The sequence below is a fragment of the Leptopilina heterotoma genome, unplaced genomic scaffold (assembly GCF_015476425.1).
Source record: "Leptopilina heterotoma isolate Lh14 unplaced genomic scaffold, ASM1547642v1 Lhet_180, whole genome shotgun sequence".
In the NCBI taxonomy this organism is placed as follows: domain Eukaryota; kingdom Metazoa; phylum Arthropoda; class Insecta; order Hymenoptera; family Figitidae; genus Leptopilina; species Leptopilina heterotoma.
The window spans coordinates 784710-809641 of NW_025110897.1; the positions used below are offsets into that span (position 1 = coordinate 784710).

At 23.6% G+C, this 24932-nt stretch overlaps 1 protein-coding gene across 1 annotated transcript in view; it reads right to left on the reverse strand.

Moving 5' to 3' along the window:
- The window catches only part of LOC122500017, a 55077-nt gene extending 31093 nt beyond the window's left edge, over window positions 1-23984 (reverse strand). Inside the window, exon 1 of the mRNA XM_043608691.1 lies at window positions 23515-23984. Within this exon, the coding sequence (XP_043464626.1) occupies window positions 23515-23599 (85 nt within the window). The 5' untranslated portion in view covers window positions 23600-23984. The remainder of the gene's footprint in view (window positions 1-23514) is intronic.
- Between the last annotated feature and the right edge of the window lie 948 nt (window positions 23985-24932).

Genomic DNA, 24932 nt, shown 5'->3' on the forward strand with positions numbered 1-24932 from the left:
ATAAAATTCTTCCTAAATTCAATTATTTTCATAAACAATAAAATTCTTCAAAGAAATTCAATTAGTATCAAATTTGTTGACAAAATTCTTTGCAAGAATTCAATCATTTGCAAATGTTTTATAAATTTTTTCGCAATAATTCAATTATTTAACAAAACAATTAATAAAAGTTCTTCATAAGAATTCAATTATTTTTGAAAATTTTAATAAAATTCGTTACAAAAATTCAATTATTTTAAAAAAGTTTGATAAAATTCTTCGAATCAATTCAATTATTTAAAAAAATTTTGAAAAAATTCTCGGCAAAAATTTCAATTATTTTCAAAAATTTTCCTCAATTTATTTTCATAAAAAATAATTTAAAATTCTAGAAAATAATAATTTAATTAAAATGATGAAAATAATTTTCATGAAGTTACAGTAACAATATTCTTATAATCTAAAATAATGATTTTATCTCTCGATCATCTTTAATTTATTAGAAAACATGAAGAAATGGATCACTCCAAATCTTCGACTCGGAGCAATCGATATCTTCATATTTTATAACAAATACTTTTATAAGTTGTTTAATTTAAAAAAGGTTTAAATTTTGAATTTTTGAATGTCTTAATTCCTGTGGAAAATCCTGTTCCAAAGATAAGATTAAAATATAAATTGTGCAAATATTTTTCTTCTTTTTCTAAAACAAAATAATAATTTTCTTAAAAAAATTGTGATTGAAAAAGAAAATAATGGCAAATAAATAAATTTTCTATTTCTTAATCACAGTTGTTTAATAATTTTCTAATTTTTTTAGAAGTAAAGAACAAAAATAATTTCAATTTGACAAAACATAATATTTAGCAAAATTTTAGTCTTTTAATGAAAAGAACCCAGTAAACGAAAACTAATTGAAATGAATTAAAAAGAATTCACAAAGAGCTTTCGTGAATCCCGCTTTGTGACAAATACGAATTGGAGCCATGATGCAATTTTCCTGAATTCGTGAAACTGTATTGAACTTCCGAACCTTCTATCCGTACCAATTCACTGGACAAGTTTTGAGCCTTTAATTTTTTTCAATTCGTTAGCACGAATTCAATGCATTCCTTGGCCATTTCTTTCGAATGCGAATTCGTTTGGACAAATTGGTACATATTGAATTAAATTCAATTGAATATACAAAGAGCTTAAGTGAATCCCGCTTTGTGACAAATTCGAATTGGAGCCTACCAAAAATGTTAATTCGTTTCAATTCATTTGAATTAGTTTTTTTTTACTGGGAAGTAAAAAAAATTCTGATGATTTCTATTTTCTATCTAAAGTTAACAAAAAACAAAAGTATAAACGAAAGACAACTTCAGAGTGTGAGGGACAGTAAAAGTGAATGAAAGAATGAAAGAACATTCAAATTAATATACCGTCAACCGGGGCTATTTTGTGCACCAAATAGCTTTTTTTTATTCAAAGATTTATTTAAATTCAGAATTAAGAGAATAAAGAAAATCAACTTTTGATATATGTTGTGGACATCCTTCTGAAGCTTTCCTATAAATTTGGCAAAGAAAAAAATTTGTTTGGCTTAGTTATAGTCATTGAAAGTCGTGCACACAATAACTCCCGGGATGGGGCTATTTTGTGCATCGAACTTTGTTTTCCTATAATGTTGCGTAAACATTTTTTTAATCGTTTCTGCTTCATGAAATCTTTTGTGTATATATTTGAGAGTAAGTTAAAAAAAGAATGACCTAGTAAAATTTTTTTGTAGATATATTATACAAAAAATGTAAAATAAAGCACTAAAATTTTGCTAAAATCTGAATTTACTAAAAATTAACAATCTTTCTTTAAATTGTATATTACGCAGATAGTAAATAACATTTTTTTCTTTTTTAATATATATTTTATAATAATATACTAATATAATTATAAAATGATCGTTTAAACACTTATAAATAACTTTAAAACATCATTTCAATAGGAGCTTTTTTAATAGTTTTGAATGATATTTTTAAAAAACTTAAAATAAATATTTTTAAGGTTAAATAGATAACAATTTAAGATCTAATATGCTTTTCAAGTTATTTTAAGAGAAACGAGAAAATAGTTTTAAAACTAATTTGAAAAACTTATAAATATTAATTAATGTTCATTTTTTGAGGTTACGTTGTGCACCGGTTGAGCTTTTAATCGTTTTAATGATTTTAATTAACGTATTTACAGTTTTTTGACAGAAAAGTAAGACAAAAATGTATTAAAATGATAAACAGAATCTTCTTTACTTACTAAATAAAACATTTATGAAAAATATTTGATTTTTTTAAGTGCACAAAATAGCCCCATGGAATTCTGGTTTTTCAGTTTTTTCCACTTTTCTCTTAAGATAACGAATAAAAAATTAGCGCATTACGTATGTATCATCACAACACAATTGACAACAAATATCTAACTCAGTTTATGAAACACATTAAAACTCTAGAAGATCTGGTATAATTTTTCCGAACTTTCAAAATTTTTTAAACAAATTTTCCGTTTTTAGGAATTTTTTTCTCTTAATTGACAAAGAATTAAATAATAACATTTAGTGCTCTCTATTGTCATGTAATCAAACTTTCATTTTACAAAATTGCAGATTAAAATAATTCATTTTAATAATTTGAAAAATAATAGCCCCAGTTGACGGTAGTTAATTCTGGTTTCGTATATATATAGGTCTTCTTTGTTTCAGATAAAAATTTTATAATGTTTTAATTTTCTTTTAGTTCCTTCTATGACCTTTTTAACACTTCTCTATCTTTATTTTTACTAGCTTTCTGAATTTCTTTTAGTAAATGAAATATTTTTTATAAATTAAGTAAAAAATTTCTCTTTACAAAGGAAAAAATATTCAATTTTATTTCGAACGTGAAAAGAGGCTATTTTTAATGTGCAGCAGAAACTAGACCAATATATAGCTTAAGACTTGCTTAGAGTAAAAGTTTCACTTGCTCAATACAAAAGACTAACCGTGAGCTGCTTCACGATATTGAAGTTAGCCGCAAGTCCTAATATCGGCTTAAATCAAGCCACCGCAGAAATATACAATTATATATATATATATATATATATATATATATATAAAATGACATCTAGCCAAGTTGTAATTTATTATAATGCTGCACTTATAGAAAAATTGTTATTCAAAGTTTAAGAATGAAAAAGGTAAAGATCGCGAATTTCAATCTTCTTACTAACTTAAGATTATGTTCTAAACATTTCACAAATAACTCTTCTTTTACAGTTTTTTATATAATTTCCTACAAACTTCAAAATTTGTAATCAGTTCTTTTATAAACTATGCTCCTTATACTACACATACTTTGTTAAATTAAAATTTTTATTAGACTTTTTAGTAGTTTTGCGCACCCTAAAGAAACTAATCTTCATTTTACGTTAATTAAAAATATTTAACATATCTTAATATTAATCAAATTTTTTTAAAATTAGGTCAATGAACTTGAACTATAATTGACATAAGGCTCATTCATTTTTGTTGCAGTTAAAATGTACAAAAGTATAAGAATTTTATCCAAAATTTTCTTACGATATTTTTAAAACAGAACAACTTATATCCACTGATTTTGACATAGAAGAAAACATTCAGATTAATAGTTTGACATTTGCGTAAGAAGCAAACAATGACAATCACTGAAATTTCCCTTCCGTGTGACAGACCGTATCGTGTCGCAACCAACACGTTTTGACACAATTTCGATTCGTGTCGCACTTTAAAATCAACACTGCTGGAAAACCAAAAGTGAAATTATTTTCTTTTTAAATATAACTATTACAGAAAAAAAATTTCTTTTTTAAAAAATTATTCTTGACTACTTACAAACCCTAATACTACCTTAAACGAAATATTTATTAGTCATTATAATGACAAAAGTAATTGAATATTATTCATATTAATTCATTTTTATAAATTTCTTTTAAAAAAATATTGCCAAAATGGAAAAAAAATGATTACACAGTAGTTATATAAATTTAGCATTTAAGATAAGTTTATTTGACAAATTATAAAATGTGTACACACTTGTTAATGAGACTTGATTACAAGTATATAACACATTTTATCGTCATTCCGTGGGCAAACATAATTTTAGCTAAGTAAAACAAGAAGCCTGAAATTTATAACATCTTGAGACGATCTAGCGAAGTACCTTGAAGTATAATAATTGCCTTTAACATATGTACTTTATATAAATTTATATTTATGAAGAATTTCATTTTAAGTGATACAGGTCAAAGAGAAATATTTTTCGAAACTTTGAGGACATTGTAGTTAATTAACATTAATTAACACTATATGTTAATTAATCAATTTTATGCATTATATCGCATATGTAAGAATTTTTTGACACCAAGATATGTGTAACATTGATTTACAAAATTGAGTCTTTTCCTCTAAAAAATAAAATTTACTTTTAAAAACAACTAAATGTGCAATATCGTCTAGAGTTATTGCTCTATGCAAATTCATAGAGAGTTTTTCAAATTTTGGGCACGATACAAAATCAATATGATTGATGACTCCATATCCGATAAGAATGAAGAAAGCAGTGTTGAGTTTTCCTCACGACACATTTAAGTTGAGTAGATAAGGAATTCATTACGATATTATGTATATTATAAAAAAAACAAAAAAATGTAAAATACAAAATACAAAAAAGTTTAAAAAAATTTTTATATATAAAAAAATAAAATGGGACCATCATATCATAGACGGGTTCCACGTCAATTGACCCAGGACCAAATTTTAAATGTTTGGGATAATGCAACACGCTATGCATAAAGAGCAACCTACGATACCGACGAAGTTACGTTCATTGTAGAAAAAAGTAAGAGTAATATAGGGACGTTCGTTTTTTTAAAAGAAAGCTGAGATACCAGAGTAACTTTTCCAGGAGATAAACACTTAATTAAAACAAAAATGTCCGAGTAAATCCACAAAGAGTGAAAAGTTAGCCATTACGCTCCGGTCTACATTACTCAAAAACCTTGATACTAATACTTTAAGAATATTTTATCTGCTTCTGCAAATCATGTTTCTGCTAAGAGAGTTAGTATAATAAAAAATAACTTCAAAATTTAAATCATCAAGACCAAAAATATACATTTAAATCCACTTTATCTCGCAATCATCAACAAACAAAAACATGTGATGAGAATGTAATCCTTAAAGTCGTAGTAACTTTAAGAAAAAAAATATTTTATTAAACATATAATAGGAAACAAGAACAAAACACAAATAATTCACAACAATTGCAGACCACCGCAAGCGAAGCGAGCCATTTGCGCGCGAAGCGCGACGTGTCAAATATTTGCCGAAGCGCGACGATCAATATTCGCGCGCCCCGAGGCGCGCTGAAACTTGCGAGCCCACGCGCGAAGCGCGGATGAGATTGTGTCCGCGCTTGCGCGGACAGATTTTTTTTTGTTAACTTTAGATAGAAAATAGAAATCATCAGAATTTTTTTTACTTCTTTTCATTAAAAGACTAAAATTTTGCTAAATATTATGTTTTGTCAAATTAAAATTATTATTATTATTATTTAAAATCATTAAAATTAGAAAAATTTCTAAAAATAATTGAACTTTGGAGAAGAATTTTGTTATTTATAAAGATAATTGGGATTTTTACTAGAATTTTTTTCAAAAATTTGAACATAGTTGAATTTCATAAGAAGAATTTTATTTTATTTTTAAGAATTTTCGCAATTATTTTTAAATTCTACAAAATTAAATTTTTTATAGTATTTTCAACAAAAATTTAAATTAGAAAATTTTCAAATTTTATTATTTTTAAAATTGCTAATTTTATTTAAAAAATGCAATAAGAAGTTAGCCGCGCGATTTGTTGCTAGTATAAATAAATTTAGTAGTCAGGCTTCGTACTCGATAATTAATTTTAAAAAAAATATAAAATAGCAAAAAGTAACATTAAGACCATTAAGACTGAAAAACGTAGTTAAGAATTAGCTTTTGGGAAATTAAACTTGATGACTCAGGCTTTTATAATTTCTAAATTAAATTACATTGAAAAATAGAATAATTCTTTTCAAATGAATTTTTAAATGCCTATTTATTTTTCCACAGAAATTAAAATTTTGTAGATGACTTCATATCTAAAGCCTTTTTGAAATAAAACAATTCCTAAAATATTCTTCTCAAATTCTATCATTTTTTGTTAAAATTAAAAAAAATTATTCAAAAAAAAATCAAAAAAAAAAAAAAAAAAAAAAAAAAAAAATCAAAAATCTTTAATCATTTCATTTCAAAATAAAAATTTAAATACTATTACCTACATTTTTACAACCATTAAAGTTTTCAAAGATTTAAATTAAAATATTTTTTGAAATTTGATTATTTCCAAAAATTCCCACTATAACGCATCTAATGATAAAATATTATCTAAAATTTTGACAGGAATTCAATTTTATATCAATTCTTATTAAAAAGTTCTGCGAGAATTCAATTATTTAAATACAAAAATAAATAATTTTTTGAATCATTGAATATTTTATAAAATTTAATTTTTATACATATAATTTTATCAAATTTTTTTTAAGTAATTGAATTGTTATGAAGAAATTTATTAAAATTTTTGAAAACAATAAAATTCTTTTTAAAAAAATAATTAAAAATATATTGAAATAAATTATTAAATTTTAATATACAAATTATATGAAAATTTTTTTTATATTAATTCAATATAATATTAATTTATAATAATTGCATTTTATTCTAGGAATTCATTTAAAATTGTATTAAAAATAATTAAAATCCTGCTATGAGTTTTATTATTTATGAAAATAATTAAATTCTTGCGAACAATAAAATTTTATAAAAATCTTTTTAAATTAATTGATTTTTTTCAAAAAAATTGTGGTTTAAAATTTAAATAATTGAATTCCTGTGAAAATTATATTATTTATGAAAATAATTAAATGTTTGCAAAGATTTTTACAAAAAATTTTTTTTTTTAAATTTCTTTTGGGAAACTTTGTATTGAAATTGAATTTCGAAAAAATTTTGAAAATAATTGCAACGTACGAAAAAAATTATATTAAAATTTCTTGAATTGTTTCTAAGAATTTTACTAAAATTTTTGAGAATAATTTGTTTGTTCCAAATATTAACGTATTTAGAGTATTGCAAATTCTCTAACATATAAAAAGTAGCTTTTAGTGTTACAAATCTAAAGAAGTATCCAAATAGTAACAAATCGTAAAAAAGTAATAAATAGTAGGTTCTAAAGTCTCTTCAGTTTTGGAAGCTTGAAACACATACGAATCCAACACATTTTAATCCAAGCTTAATTTTTGTCGCCTTTTTCAATTTACCAAAGACCGTTTGAAGAAAATTTGAAGATAATTTTTATTAAATACATTATTTCAAGAAATTATTTTTTATCGGAGTGCCAATTTCTGTTAGTAAGAATAATTGAATGTTATTCATTTTATAATTACTATATGTTGTTTATAAAATCATGTTTTCAATCCTTTTCATAACAAGTTCTATTGGAACCTTAGTCAACAAAGAAAAAACATCTAGAGACATCATAACATAATCCTTATGTATTTTTAAATTTAAAATTGATTCTTTAGAAGTAAATAAAACATTAATAAAAACATTTTTTGAAGAATATGAAAAATTTTTAATTTTTTTAATTCAAGGTTTCTTATCAAAAAGAAAATACTTTTGCTATCTGTAAAAATCAAGGAAAGAAGTATATTTACACTTTACGCAATTTACGAATATTTAGACAAAAGTTTATATATTTGCAATAGACTAAAACAATAAAGCTTTTTTAAAATTAAAATATAAACTTGTTTCTCAAGATATTTTTTTGGATGGACAAATTAATTGAGGATAAAAGTTACATCAATGTAACGGAACTTTGGTTTTCCTCTTTAAAAATAGACTACTTTATCTTTAATTTATCATTAATGATTCTTATTGCTTTGCACTCAATCAGAAAAAGAATTAAAAGTACTATACTCATGTTGAATTTGAGTAAATAATTTATATAAATAATTCATGACAAATGCGCCATTTCTCAAAAAGATATAGCAAAAAGCTTTATCTTAATCAATAATAATTTCTCTAGTAAAAACAAGTGGATACATAATTGTAGCTATCGAAAAAATATTATAGCTTATCAGAAATTGTCATGTTTCTTTGAATCATTACAGGTGAGTATGAAAACTACAGATTATATTGCAATTTCCGAATAGTCAAGCTAGATGTCTTTTGTAATAAAACAAATATTTGTTTTCAATCATAAATTACGTGATGAATTTTCAAAACAAAGAATATTTTATTTTTTCTTAGACTGTAATTAAGAAATCTGTAAGTTGTCGTCTGTTTATGTTATTTATGATAAAAAAAAGACATTTAAAAATGCAGGGGACATGAATGTGATAATAAGTTCAAAGTTAAAGATAAACTTTCTATATATCAGACAGAGGAAGCAGTAAATTATTTTTCTTCGAAGATACCTTCCTGTTACTTTGTTTATCTAGTTGATTCCATCGTGGTGTATTGTTTCTCTCAGTTTTTCCGTTCAAATTATTGAAAGAAAATATAAAAAGATCCAACGCATACAGTCAAGGTCTTCAGTAAATGAAAGGCTGCGCTGGTGCGTATAATGAAGCAGAGAGAAGAGAAGGACATATTTTCATGTGGAAATGAGATGAGTGATGACACATCTATATAAGACAACAACACAACAGGCGCCTATTTCTGTGGAAGCCTTACTGTTAAAGTAAATGTTAAATGTTTTCAAGGATATGGTGTCTGCGAGCCACACACAAACGAACAATTTTTTTACGATAATATTGATGAAAATTAACAAGAATTTCAAATTATCGCGTTTACTTCTTTCAATGCCACTAAAAAATCAAAAACGTTCAAATGAAAAATCCATTCTAAATAACATCGAAAAGATACTGCGACAAGTTTTTTTTTATTTCCCATTAAGAAAAACTTTTTTTTTATATTTTAACGTCCAACTCCTTCTGCAACCTTCGTATTTTATATTTTTTTTTTTGTTAAATTTTAATGTTTATTTTCGCAATAAAAGAGGATCTATAAAATTTTAATTATTTGATTGAAAAAATGCTCGTTAAGAAAGATTTATAAATCATTCTTAAAACAAATTTTCAATGTAGATATTGATTACCGTCTGAATATTTCACGAAGTATTTTTTAATTTTTTCTAAACGGAACTAATATTTAAGCATATCCTATAGAAGAAATATTTGGACATGGAAAGAAATTTTATTTCAAATACGGCTTAATTTAAAACAAAGAAGACTTCAAATCGGTTAAAAATTGTAGACTGCAGACATTTTTGATCTGTAAATTTTATAAAAATCCCACTGGTGCATGGTAGTGTTACTTGTAAGAACATTTCTTGAACAACGATATTTTTGCCCACTGGGAGGCCAATCCAAAAACTTCTAATTTTTAACTGGAACGTCTGAATGATACGTTGAAGTGATTATAAAACTTTGACAGGAATACTTATAAGAAAGTTTATTGTTTAATGTAGAGTAATGTGAAAGGCAATAACTGGAGAAACAATCTGGCAAAAGTATTTTCATATAGAAGGTAAATTTTTGCTTCATCGATTTCGTTCGCTTAATTGTCCGCTGGTATCTGCTAACAACCCTGCTTGGCTGTTCCGTTCGCATGTTGGCGTGCCGCCAAACGCCCTTTATGTAGGTCGTGTTAGGTGGATATTGTGTGCGGTAAGGCCTGATTTAAGAAGCCGCGAAACTCCCTCGAGAGTTGAGAGTAACGTGACCGTGCGCTCCGCCAACAAATGCACTAACGCATTGCGCTACATACACTAATATGAAGGAAAGACTCGACATTGATAACATTTTTTCAATTTAATCGCTCTGCTCTACTCTTCCTTCCAATAACCCACATTAATCCTTCTCCCAGTCTACGATTTTTATCTTTCTTATACTATAGGCTGATTCTATTTCAATTCATGTACGGCGAATAGGTTAAAAATTCTAAATCAAGTTAAAGGTAATTTTTCTTGTTCTTTAGGACAAATAAAGAGACACGTATTTTTTTATTTAGCGAAAACATTTTTTTAGCCGAGTTATGAGTGTTTGAAAATTTTAAGACATATCGTGATTTTAGAGCTAAACAGCTGACAAATTATTTTCAAATCTTTCTAGTTTTTGCAAAAATAAATATTTTTCAATTTTTTTTCTTGATTTTAGTAGTGTTTTTGATACTTTTTATTTGCAAACTTAAAAATTTCAAAAATTAACAAAATGGCGACCGTTAAATTTTTTTGGTCGCCATTTTGAATTATAAAATTTTAACCAAATATTCTAACTCAGCGACCCCAAAAACCTCCAAATGAATATTTTTATTCAATTATTTTTAGTATTTTTAGTTTTCGATTTTTTGAAAAATGGCCGCCATTTTGTTAATTTTCAAAATTTTCAAGTTTGCAAATAAAAAGTAGGTACCAAAAACACTACTAATCATCGAAAAACATAAACATGCAAAATATATATATGCCGATACATTACTCAAAATAATGAGATTTGTTATTTTCTGAAAAAAATTATTGCGACTTCCAAACAGTTTTAGCGGACATGAAACCTTTTAAAATTAATTCCTTTTTTCATATGGTAATCACACAAAAATTTTAAGAAAAATAAAAAATGATGTTTTTGAGAAAATTGACTTTTTTGATTTTTCAGAAAATGGCCGCCATTTTGTTAATTTTCAAAATTTTTCAAATTTTCAAGTGTGCAAAGAAAAAGTATCAAAAACACTACTAAAATCAAGAAAAAAAATTGAAAAATATTTATTTTTGCAAAAACTAGAAAGATTTGAAAATAATTTGTCAGCTGTTTAGCTATAAAATCACGATATGTCTTAAAATTTTCAAACACTCATGACTCAGCTAAAATTTTTTTTTCGCTAAATAAAAAATACGTGTCTCTTTATTTGTCCTAAGGAACAAGAAAAATTACCTTTAACTTGATTGAGAATTTTTAACCTATTCGCCCTGCCTGAATTGAGATAGAATCAGCCTATTAATAAATGTTCCTTAAAAGTATGATATTCTATTGAGTTAATTTTTTATTGCTCTCCATTGTCAATAAATAAAATAAAAATCGATCTGTTGGAGGAAATATGTTTAGGATTTTAGTTTGTTTCAGATGCACCTTTTAGGTGTATCCTAAGCAACCTTTGTGGTGGCTAGGCTTAATTAGAATCCTGTTTTGTTCTCCTGGGAAACAGGAGTAAGGAGCAGTTTTGAAGCAGATCATTCGAATTTCAAGGTTTTACTTTCAAATCTCATGTACATAAATAGAAATAGAGATAATAATTTAATGAATATTGCAATTTCCATTCAGAAGCACACAACAATAGAGTTTTTAGGGGCAGTTATGATTGAAAAAGAAGAACTCATCTATGAAGGAGTAACCTTCGTAGATATTGCCAACTCATTAGGAAAATTGATTTCTATCGACGGATATATATAAAAACTCCAATAGAAAAAATTATTTCCAACAATTCTACTTATGGAAGTGGCGCCATGACTGATACTTATTACCGACTTCCAATTCACGTAACAACGTATGACACTAAAGAACCTATTCCAGCAGAAGTATCAGTTAAAATTCAAGGACGACTAAAAATCAACCATTTTAAAACAATCATTTTTCAAGTTCCAAAAAAAGAAAACATCAAAATCCTTAATCCACATGGATTATCATTGAATGCAATACGTTTAGGATTTCACAAAATCATATACCAAAAGTCGACAATACAAACCAATCTGAATCTTCTTCTCTTAAAAAAATAAACAAATTAGAAGAAGGAAAGAAGGGAAGAAAAAGTGATGAAGAAATAAATTTCGGTATATTTTTAAGATAATTAATTTTTATTAAAAATTTAATTATCAAAAATCAGACTTTTGTCTGTATATTGCTCAAAGTTAATTATTTCTTACGTAATTTATTGATTGTAACAACCAGGGTTATCACAAATATTTAATTTTGTTTTTCCCTAACTTTTCCCTAATTTCCAGACAAAATTTTCACTTTTTTTTATTAATCTAAAGAATAATCTAATTCACTCTAAAAATTATTTATTAGATACCCAAAAAATTACATTTATTTACAAATTTCTTTAATTGTAAAATTATTCAAAAAAATCAATAACTTCTTTTTTAAATGAATATTTAATCATTATTTTTCCATAGGAGTTAAAATTCTTCAAAACATTCAAATTCAAACCTTTTTGAAATTCAACAATTTATAAGAATATTATTACAAAACATGAAGAAGGCAATCACTCTGAGTCTTCGACTCGGAGTAATCGCCTTCTTCTTGTTTTGTAATAATTTAAATCACCATGCAATTTTTTAAAAAAAAGTTAAATATTTACAAAAATTCTAATAAAATCCTTCGCAAGAATTCAATTATTTTTACAAAAAAAATTCAATTATTTAAAAAATATGTAATAAAATTCGTTGCAATAATTCAATTATTTTCATAAATAATAAATCGATTATTCGGTAATTTATTATTAAATCAATTTTTATTAGAAAATTCTAGAAGAATTCAATTATTTAAATTAAAAAATAAATAATTTATTGAATAATTGAATGTTTGTTAAAATTGAATTCTTTTGACAAATTTTAATAAAATTTTTAAGAATAATTACATTTTTCGAGGAATTCGATTAAAATATTGTATCAAAAATAATTATAATTCTGCAATGAGTTTTATTATTTATGAATATAATTGAATTATTGCGAAGAATTTTATAAAAAAGGTTTTAAACAATTGGTTTTTTTCCGAAAAAATTTATGCAAATTCTATGCATTTTTAATAATTCAATTCCTGTGGAATTTTCATTATTTTGAAAAGTAATTAAATATTTGTGTAGAACTTTGTCAAAATTGTTTTAAATAATAGTTGAATTCTCATGAGAAATTTTATTAAAATAATAGATATATACAAATTATTGAATTTAGATCAATTTTTGAAAATAATTTAAATTTTGCAATGAATTTTATTAAAAATTTTTTAAATAATTGAATTCTTGTGATTAATATTGTTATTTATGAAAATAATTGACTTCCTCCGAATGATTTTATTATTTATAAAAATAATTAAATCCCTGAAAAGAATGTTGAAATTTATGAAAACATTTGAATTAATGCGAAGAATTTAATGTCAAATTTTAAAACATTTTGATTTTTTCAAAAAAATTTATGCAAATTCTATTTAAAATAATTCAATTTCTGTGAAATTTTTATATTTGTTTACAAAATAATTGAATGTTCATGTCAAAAATTGTCAAAATTTTTGTTTAAAAATAATAAAATTCTTGTTAATAATCTATACTATTATTTAAAAAAATAATTGAATTTTGTCGAAGAATTTTGCTATTCAATTATAAAGATAATTAAAATATTGACGACAATTTTTTTTTTTTTTTTGATTCTTTGAAAATAATAATTGAAATTCTGCGAAAAATTTTATTACTTTTGAAAATAATTGAATTTTTCCAACGAATTTTATTAAAGTTTATAAAAATAACTGAATTTCTGTGAAGAATTTTATTATTTATATAAATAATTGAATTCTTGCAACGAATTTTAATTGTAAGTTTATAAAAATAATTGAATTTCGGTGAAGAATTTTATTATTTATAAACATAATTGAATACTTGAAAAGAACTTTGTTAAATTTAAAAAAAAATTGAATTCTTGCGACAAATTTCATAAAAATCTTCTTAAATAATTGATATTATTAGAAAAATTTCATGAAATTTTGTATTTTGAATAATTGAATTCCTGTGAAAATTTTATTACTTATGAAAATAATTGAATTATTTTGAAGAAATTTATTTAAAAAATTTGTAAATAATTGAATTCCTATGAAATTTTAGCAAGAATTTTATTAAAATTTTTAAAAATAATTGAATTTTGATGTTAAGAATTTTATTATTTATATAGATAATTGAAATTTTGGAGAATTTTAAAAAAATTTTTGAAAATAATTGAAATTTAGCGAAGAATTTTTATAATTTTTGAAAATAATTAAATTTCTGTAATCATTTGTAACTTTTCCAAAATTCATTCTTTTTTAGTATGTTTAACTAAAATTCTTCTATCAATCTGATATTTATGAAAATGTAAAAATTATTCATTAAATAATAATTATAAGTCATAATTTTATGATAGTTCTTGAAAAATAAAGTTATTTAAAAAGATTTTCAACATTTTAGTAGCATTTTACGAAACTGATGTTATCTACCTTTATTCAATGACAATTTTTTCTTTTGCTAATTATTTATTTTAATGTTAGAAGCCTTTTAAAAAATTTCAAAAGATCCAAGTCGGGGAAATCAGCAATTTTGATTTTTTTACAAGGATTGATTTTTTTTTATTATTTCCTCACCTCATAAGCAATTTTTTTCTTTAACTAATTATTTATTTTAATGTAAGAAGCCATTTAAAAAAATTGTAAAAGGATCTATGGCAAGGAAATCAGTGATTTTTAATGTTTTTTGTCGTGAATTTTTCAAATATTCCGAATTTTCAACTAAATTATTATTTTCTCGCTTCAGAAGCAATTTTTTTTTTGCGAATTGTTTATTTCTTAATACTCCGACATGGATAATCTTGCAATTTTTTTAAAGGGCTTCTTATATTAAAAAAAACAATTATCAAAAGAAAAAATTTTCATTGAATTCTAAGTGTATCGCTATATTACTATATAGAAGGAATTTAATTTATTTTAGTAAATCAATTCATACTAAAGAGATTTTCGTCCAAACCTGAATTTAGAAACCATGCATCAAATTTAGAACCATGCGAAAAAATAAAGAAGAATTACACCTTACTTTATCATTCTTTTCCAATAATTTATTGTTTACATTTATTTATAGCCACGAAATTTATTTATAGTCTCCCTCGGACTTACCCTATATATGTATTTAATTAGAACTTTGAAATAATCGATTAATGTCTTGAACAACAATTTTTCTAAAAGTGATTATAGGTATGTGGAATAGAAGTTTCATAAATTGAATACAATATCTCGAATGTAGAACAGTTTTATAAGTTCAAACTCCACAATGAATAAAGTAATCAAAACTTTGTTGTACAACAACACCAATAATACGAGAATTGGAAAACTAGAAGCACATTATAAAAAATGAAACGATATTATTTGATTACTGAATATTTATTTGAAAAGTATGTATAGCATTCTCTTCATCAAGATATTTATTACAGTTTGCTACTAAGCATATAAAATTTACTTTTTAATTTAAAAAAAAATTTTTTTTCCCTTTTTTTTAAACATTTCCTTTATGAACTTTTTTATACATCACATTGGCGGAGTTGTCGTTTTTTGTCGATTCACTTTTCACTCTACTATAATTGAATTGAAAAAGTCTACCAATTTTTGAAACTGACTATAATTATTATTATTTATAATTTAATTTTAATTACTAACAGACACGAAATAGTTACAAATTTCTAGTATTTTTTCCCTAAAAAATAAGAATATTTACTAAAAGTACTGATACTATTTTCTTCGTATATGTCCATATATTATTGAAGAAATCAATAAGTTATCGAACATCCCCTCACTTCCCCAACAATAATAATAAATGACATAAAACTATTTTTGCTTACGTCATTTGCTTCCCTTCTGTGAATCGAATTCTAATTTCCAAGAATATATTTTATATTAGGACATAAAATATGTATATCAATTTGCAGTGATTAAATTTTTTTTATTTCCTTTTAAAATTTTATGAGATTATCTTGAAAATTAGTTACAAAATTTTTGCAATATTTTCAAACATTTAATGCTTTATTTGGACTTTAGTGTTACTTCTATGTCATTGAAGAAAATAAACCTATCAGGTCTGATTATTTCTTAAGTGGAAAGTAAGTTTAACTTAGTGATACTAGGTCAAATTAACCCACACCTTTATGCTTTGTAATTTAAGATAAGAGCCAAAATAGCACATTTTCAGAGTAAAACTTTTAGGGATTTTGTAAAAGTTATATAACAAATTTGTAAACATTAAGGGTTTTTGAAAATGTCATTTTTAAAACATATAAAAATATATTTTCTAAACCATTTGAATTAAATGGTTAATTTTAATATAAATTATTAGACATTTAAGACAATTAAAAACTTTTACAATTATTTGGAGATTTTTACAACAAAGCTAATTAATTTAATTAATTCATAAAATTAAAATTATTTAAAACTAAAATAAATCATTATTAACAATAATTTTTTTCCTTTTTGAACAAACCCTTTTACAATTTATCCTTTTTGCAATTTCACTTGTTTTATATGTACTATATTATAAAGCTGATTGTGAGTCTAAAGCAGATGTATGCTATAAATTATGTTCACAGCATTTTGAGCAAACAATATTCAACTACGTACAATTAAAATTAACACGAACTTAAACTCGAACTTAAACAACTGCTTAAATGAAGATGATGAACCCGCATAGTTAGAATTACAAAATAAAAAAATATTTTTTATGTAAAAAATTTTTTTTCCGTCTCATTCAATTTTTCTTAGTTTTATTTCCTTACCGTCAATCACTCAACTATTTATTAAAATTTAGAATTAAAAGAAATTTATAAGAAAATTTTTAATTTTTGTGTCTTTTTGTTTAGCTTATAAACTATAAAATTACCACGAATTCTAAAAAAAAATTTCAATTTTTTCTATTTCTGACAATAATTGAGGGGCTGGATGCTATAATGAGTTACGCGCCATTCACTTAACATGGCGCGTAACACCTTATAGCATACAGCACCTCAATTTATTTTAAATAACTTCATTTTATTGAAGAACTGCCATAAAGTTATTACTTATAAATCATTTACTGAAAGTATTTTTTTTGAAAAACTTTAATTTCAATTCTATTGAAAGTAGTTTCAATTTTAAAAATTTTAACCCAATAATTATTTGAAAGAATTCAACTATCTTAATAAATATTGAAATTCAATTATTTTTCAAAATTTTTTTTAAAATTCTAAACATTTTAATTATCTTTATAAATAACAAAATTCTTCGCCAAAATTCAATTATATTCAGGAATTTTTATAAAATTTATTGTAAAATTCAATTATTTTTATAAATAACAATATTCATCACAAGAATTCAATTATGTATTTTCAAAATTAATAAAATTCTTGGCAGAACTTCAATTATTTTCATAAGATCCAAAAAAAAATTGTCAATATTTTAATTAGTTATAAATAGCAAAATTCTTCGACAAAATTCAATTATTATCAGAAATTTTAATAAAATTCATTGCAAAATTCTATTATTTTCATAAATAACACTAGTTTACAAAATTTTTTTTCATTTTGGGTACCTTTTTATACTTTTTTTTTGTAGATCTAAATTTAACAACTTTCTCCAATTCTCCAGAAAAGTCGCATGAAATTTTAGAAAAACAACAAAAAAGAAACACGAAATTGTAAAAATGGTAAAAAAATCACATTTCTCGACAACACATACTTTAATTTCAAACAATCCGGAATACAATTTTAATAAAATTCTTAGCAAAATTTTAATTAGGTATTTTTAACATTTTTTTAAAAATTCTCTTCAAAAATGTCAATTACTTTTAAATAAATAATAAAATTCTTCACCAAAATGCAATTATTTTAAAAAATTTTAATAAAATTTTTGCCAAAATTTCAATTATCTTTATAAATAATAAAATTCATCCTAGAAATTCAATTATTTTCAAAACTAATAAAATTCTTCGCAGAAATTCAATTATTTTCAAATTTTTTAAAAAAATTATCGTCCAAATATCAATTATCTGTATAAATGTCAATATTCTTCTGCAAAACTCAATTTACTTTAAACATTTTTTTAAAAACTGTTTAAAATTACAATTATCTTTATAAATAATAATAAAATTCTTCTTTGAAATTCAATTATTTTCATGAATTTTAATAAAATTCTTGTCGAAATTTCAATTATCTTTATAAATAATAAAATTCTTCTTTGAAATTCAATTATTTGCATGAATTTTAATAAAATTCTTGTCGAAATTTCAATTATCTTTATAAATAATAAAATTCATCCTGAAAATTTAATTATTTTAAAAAGTTCTGATAAAATTCTCTGCAAAATTTAATTATCTTCAAATGTAAGAAAATTCTTCTTAGTAATTCAATTATTTACTAATCTTTTATAAATTTCTTCGCAATAATTCAATTATTTTCATAAAAAATAATTTAAAAAAATTTTTTTTATAAAGTCTTATAATATAAAATAATGATTTTATCACTCGGTCATCTTTAATTATTATAAAACATGTTTAATAACAATTTTTTATAAGTTGTTTAATTTCAAAAAGGTTTGAATTTGCATGTTTTAAAATTCTTAATTCCTATAAAAAAATAATTAAAATTAAATATTTATTTAAAATAGAAATTATTGATGTTTTCGAAAAATTTGAAAAATTAATTAATTTGTAAATTATTTCGTTATGAAAATTGAGAATTTCCTAAAAAAATATTAAGAAACGGGAATATGTTATGTTTTTTTCCCCAAAGAGAAGAATGATTTTGTGAACAATATTGTCTCCAAAAAATATTTCTGCTATTTAAAATTTAAGTCGAAAAGTAATTGAAAGATGTGAAAAAAGTCAATTAGTCGCATTTTACTTAAAAAAAAACATCTTGAAAAAGTCGATTAGTCGCATTTTTTCACAAAAAAGTCGAAAAAGTCGCACAATCCGAGCCCTGGCAATATGATATTTTTATTTGATGTAAAATTACATTTAAAACAAGGCCAAGAACTTTAAAGAATCTTTATTATTTTTGAAGTAATTCTGATTTTAATAAATTATTGGAAACTCTACTTTTTTTAGCATAAAATTCTTTTGTTGAAGCTTTTTTTGAAAACATAAAAAAAAATTAGTTAATATGTTTTAGAAAATATACGATTCATTGCTTTACCAAAAAGGGTGTCCACTTAAAAATTACATTTATTTAATGAGATCAAATTATGAGCTATAGTCTTATACGAGTAAAATTGTATCTAAATATATTTGTTTTACATATTGCATATAAACGGGTCAAAAAAAGTTATGTATACTATTACTTAATGACAACGGTTAAGTTTTTTTAAAATGAGTTTTTAAATGTGAGATATTATATGTTATGACCAGAATAATAATATTTAACGATTTATGCATACATAAAAAAGTTATAACACACAGTTAAAAATATTAACATTAAATCATTAATTTGCAAAACAATGAATGAAAGAGTCTTGAAACGCATTATTCGAAATGAATATAATTAAATAATTTATGTGGAAATCTTCAGTGATGGATACTCATTGAATTTTAATGTCTGGTTTAATTAAAATCTAAAATAATGTATGCTCTCAGACAGCTGGTGAAAGATTAATTGCATTATTAATTTTCAATTTAATAATACTTTTAATTTAAAGCATAATTCATTTGTGTTGTATTGTTAACTTTTCTTATTTTTTTGATGAAAGTTCTTGTTTTTTTAAATATCATAGAATTCTCACTAGAGCTACATTTCATTTTTCCCTTCAGACTCTATTTATTATTATATGTACATAAATTGTCCGAAATGGACCAAATTTACTAAAACAAATACCAACTCTTGGCATATATCTCTTGAAAATAAGTTTTATGAGAAAATTGGCCCTTACAAAGCGTGCATATATAGAGTGTGAAAGAAAAAGGTCACGAGGCAAAAGAGCCAGAGAATCATCAGAAAAGAAGGAAGGGGAGCAACACCAAGTTCTTTCCCAAGGACTGTTTCCTTTCATACCTAACTTGCAACTAAATATAAAATATGTTCATGATTTTTCTTTTCGAAAACTTTTGCATATCAGGTTAAAAGTGAAACTCTTATAAAGGAAAATCTACAATCAAACTGAAGTATATAAAAACCCAAGAAATTATTAGAAAAAAAGTTTTAATTTAACAGGAAAAAAAATGTTTGCTATTGTATGGATAGATAATTCTTAGTTATTGTCTGTTAATAATTACCTTTCAGAGAAAAAAAATTAGCTACGAAATATAATTATTGGTTGTATTATAGCTATAACAATAATTACTATCCATTTAATAGCAAATCCAGTTAGCTAAGGTATCATAACGTTAAAGCGATTAAAATTTTAACCGGCGCACAATAACCTCAAAAAATTAACTTTAATTAATATCTAAGTTTTTCAAGTTAATTTTAAAACTATTTCTCTTAAAATAAAATCACAAATTTTTATTCTATGAAAAAGTAATTATTAATTTTTGGAAAATAAAATATTTCAGGTATCGTAAAAATTGTAATATTTGATTGAAATTAAAGTTAAATTAAATGTAGATGATTAAAATTTTGCTAAATATTATAATTTTCGATTATTCAGAATATGAACCAATTAAATATTGGTTGAACTTATTTTTTGAAGCAATTGAATTTTCAAATTTATGAAGAATAAAATAATTGAAAATTAACATTAATAAAGGTTTCTTTGAATTAAATATAAAACCAATATTACAATTTGGATACATTTTTGATAGATCTAATTTGAAACTGATTTCGTTTACATTTAATTAACTAATTAAAATAGGAAATAATTAAAATTTCGATAAAATATATAGATTAATGAAATTCGAATTTGATTAAAAATCAATTGAAATCAAATAAAATGTAAATGTCAAGGGTTTAGATAAATATAATTGAGAGTCGATTAAAATTTGAATCGATAAACTTCGATAAATAATTACCTGAATATATTGAAATTCACATTAAAGTTTTAGTTTATTAATTTATTAGAATATTCTGCGATATCTGAAATAAGCTTTCAAAATTAGCAAAATATTATGGCAGGACATCACAAAACGTGCATTTTAACTCAACTTTTCATGATTTCTAAAATAAATTATATTCACCCAAAAATTAAATAATTCTTTTCAAATGAATTTTTAAATGACAATTTATTTTTCCACATGAATTAAAGATTAGATGATTTTAATCTAAAGCATTTTTCAAATATATAACAATTTCTAAAAGTTACAACTGTAATTCTTTCAAAATCCAGTCTCTTTTATTGAAATTTTTAAATAAAATTATTAGAAACTTTAATTATTTTATTTCAAAAGAAAAATTAAAATATTATTACATTTTTACAACAAATAAAATTTTCAAAGATTTCAGTTTAAGAATATTTTGAAATTTGATTATTTCAAAAAATCCAGTTATCTTATTGAAAGTATCAAATTTATACTAAAGTGGATCAAATTGATGCCAGAAATTAGGATCAATTTTAGATTTGGTCCACATTTTTTGTATCAATTCGTTGCAATTTGATTCTTTTAAGTTAACAGTGTCCCAACTATAACGCATCTAATATTCAATTATTATCTAAAATTTTAACTGAAATTCAATTTTAAATCAGTTCTTATTAAAAAGTTTTAAGAGAATTTAAATATTTAAATAGAAAAGTGAATTATTAATTGAATAATTGAATATTTCTTAAAATTTAATTTTTATAAAAAACTTTATCAAAAATTTTTAAAATAATTGAATTGTTACGAAGAATTTTATTAAAATTTTTGAAAATAATTAAATTCTTTCAAAGAAATTGTTTAAAAAATGTACTGAAAATAATTATTAACTTCTAATAAACAAATTCTATCAAAAAATTTTTAAAATAATTGAATTCTTTTGAAGGAATATTATTAAAATTTCAAAGAATAAGTGTATTTTTTTGAAGAATTCAGTTAAAACTTAAAACTGTATTAAAACTAATGAAATCCTGCAATGTGTTTTATTATTTATGAAAATAATTGAATTCTTGCAAATAATTTGATTATTATTTTTTATTATTATTATTATTATTATTATTATTATTATTATTATTATTATTATTATTATTATTATTATTATTATTATTATTTTATTTTATTATTTTATTATTTTATTATTTTATTATTTTATTTATTTTTTTTTAATATTTTTTTTATTTAATAATTATTTTTTTAAATCTTTTTAAGTAATAATTGATTTTTTCGAAAAATATTATGCAAATTGTGTTTTAAATAATTGAATTCCTCTGAAAATTTTATTATTTTTGAAACTAATAAATGAAAATAATCAAAAAAATAAATAAATTTGCAAAAATGTAAATTCAATATTGTTTTGAAGAAAGTTTAAGTTCGTACGAGGAATTTAATTAAAATTTATTTATTTATTTATTTATTTACCATTATAAACGGGACATGCTATAAATTGTGCTGAAATTAATTAAATTCTTCTAAACAATTTATAAAAATTTTTAAAACTAAGTGAATTAATACTTATTACATTATACAATACTTAGTATTATTTGTAAAGGACTTTTTATACCCGTTTATACATTTAAATAAATAAATTCTATCAACCAATTTTGTTAAACTTTTTAAAAATTTTAAATAATTAATTTTCAACATTTTAAACATTGAATTTTATGAAAATTGTGTTTTCAATAGCTTTCTGTGTGACAAATCTATAGAAGTGTCCAAATAGTGGCAAATTGTAAAAAAATAGTAAATAGTAGGTTTCAGTAGATGAATACTATGAAGCTAACTTTCTAACGTCACCTTCTGCTACATATGTTTTTTTCTACAATTCATCACAAACAGCTGACTTCAGCTCCCTTTCTTCAGGACTATGACGCATAGTTTGTGAATGACCCCTAAATTCAATAAAGGAATAAGTCAGGAATCGAAAACTCGACAAAGAAAGTAAAGCTTTAACCACTGTCTGTATAGCTAAAATCTTTAAACTCAAAGGTAATAAAAATACATATAAAGTAAAGAAGAAAGTAGAAGAAAAAAATAAAACTTCTTCTTAGTCCTTAATTTAATACTTATTCTAGTACTTTTTTCGATACAATAAATTACAATAAAAAAATTCACTTGAATAAGGTTAAATTTCCTTTTGAGATACATTGTAAAACCTATTTCAAAGTATAAAATTACATTATTGATGTTATTCAACTCTTGTCATTATTTATAATGCGACAACTAAGAAGAAAAGTCTAAACTGATATTTTTTTGAGAAGTCTTTTTAAGTTTTCTTAAAAAGTACCCCAAATTTAAAAAAAATATTTTTAAAGACTTTTCTAAGCTTTATAATTTGGTATAAAAGAAAAAATTGTAAATCTTTGAAGGAAAATAAAATTTGAAGATAATTCGCGAGTGTTTTTAAAGTTGAAATTTAAAATTAAATTTAAAAGGTACAAGGCTGTTTGTTTATAGCAGTAAACCAAGTTCTTGCCACATAGAAGCTGGCTTACGGAAAAAACTAGAATACCATAAATAAAAATGTTGTCAAGTTGAGTTTATTCATAATCCTGAGGTTGAATTTCGCAGAAGAAGAAAATTATAGAAAATGTTCCGTACCTGTTATGGAACCAGTGAGTACGGCTTGAGATGTCTTCAGCATCAATGAGATAATCAAAAAAAGGGACCAGGGCAAACAAATCATTTTTCCCCTTTATTTTTTTTGTATATCACGTGGTATAAAAAAAATGAAAGGATTTTATAATTCACGTTTAAAACACTTGTTGAATGGTAACACTCAATAATTTTTTAACTACACATTTTTGCGAGCATTTTGCACTTTTCTTCAAAACTTTTTTTTAACGATTTAACGATCATCGATGAAAGATACTATTGAAAAGAAATGAAATCTCTCTGAAGATATTGAGTCTCCGGTGGTTGAGAGCAAACTGTAGGTAACTGCAGGTGTCTGTATGGCTTTGTCAAGGAATGAGAAAGCCACGAGATACCAGCTGACGCGGTACTGCTTCGCTGACTCTTGCGTCCCGTCAACTTGTTGGCCAACGGTGAACTACTCGCGTTTCTGCTTCAGCATATCGTAATATACATAAAGTCACCAGATAAGCCGGGGAGGACCCCACTGCACACCACGTGGGGCGAGGGTGACGCGCTGTTCATTCAACAGTAAAAATCCTTATCCCATCAACTGACCGCACATGGTTGCGTTGAAAATGCATTTATAATTGATAAAACAATTTTCTATTTTAATATACGTATTTTTAAACCATTAAGTTTTTATATAGAATACACCTTTTTATTAGTAGAATTAATTCAAAGTATCTCTATTAAACAGTTAAAATCATAAACGAAATTAATGCACATAAAGTGAATGTCTGACAGGCTTTGCACTAGGGTGGTCGAAACAAAATAAAATCGCAATTTTAACCCATTAAGTCCCATGAAGAAACCAGTCATTGTATTAAAAAACTAACAATTGGATTCATAGGCAAATGAAAAAAAAGATATACCTGTTTTTTTGTTTTTAATTTCCAATTGTTTAACCCTTGTGTTCATACCCGGGTACCCACGACTACACATTTTTTCATTTTACTCACGTAAATATTAAAATTTCATCTCAGCGCTTCAGATCTACAATATTTATGGTAAATAAAAGCAATTTCTTAAAAAAATTTTTTTTGTTTGTTATAAATAAATAAAAAATTAGTTTAAACTATATATAGGTATGCAATGTCAGCACTCTGGGTGGCTGAGACAAATTGTTTAAAAATTCATTAAATTTACTTGAAATTTGTTACTCAGAGGTTTTCGGGGTCGCTGATGACGAATATGATGTCAGATTTTGAAAATTCAAAATGGCGGATCCAATATGGCAGACGACATTTTTAAAATTTCATTAGATTTACTTGAAATTTGTTACTCGGGGGTTTTTGGGGTCGCTGATGACGAATATGATGTCAGATTTTGAAAATTCAAAATGGCGGATCTAATATGACGCATGACTTTTTTAAAAATTGATC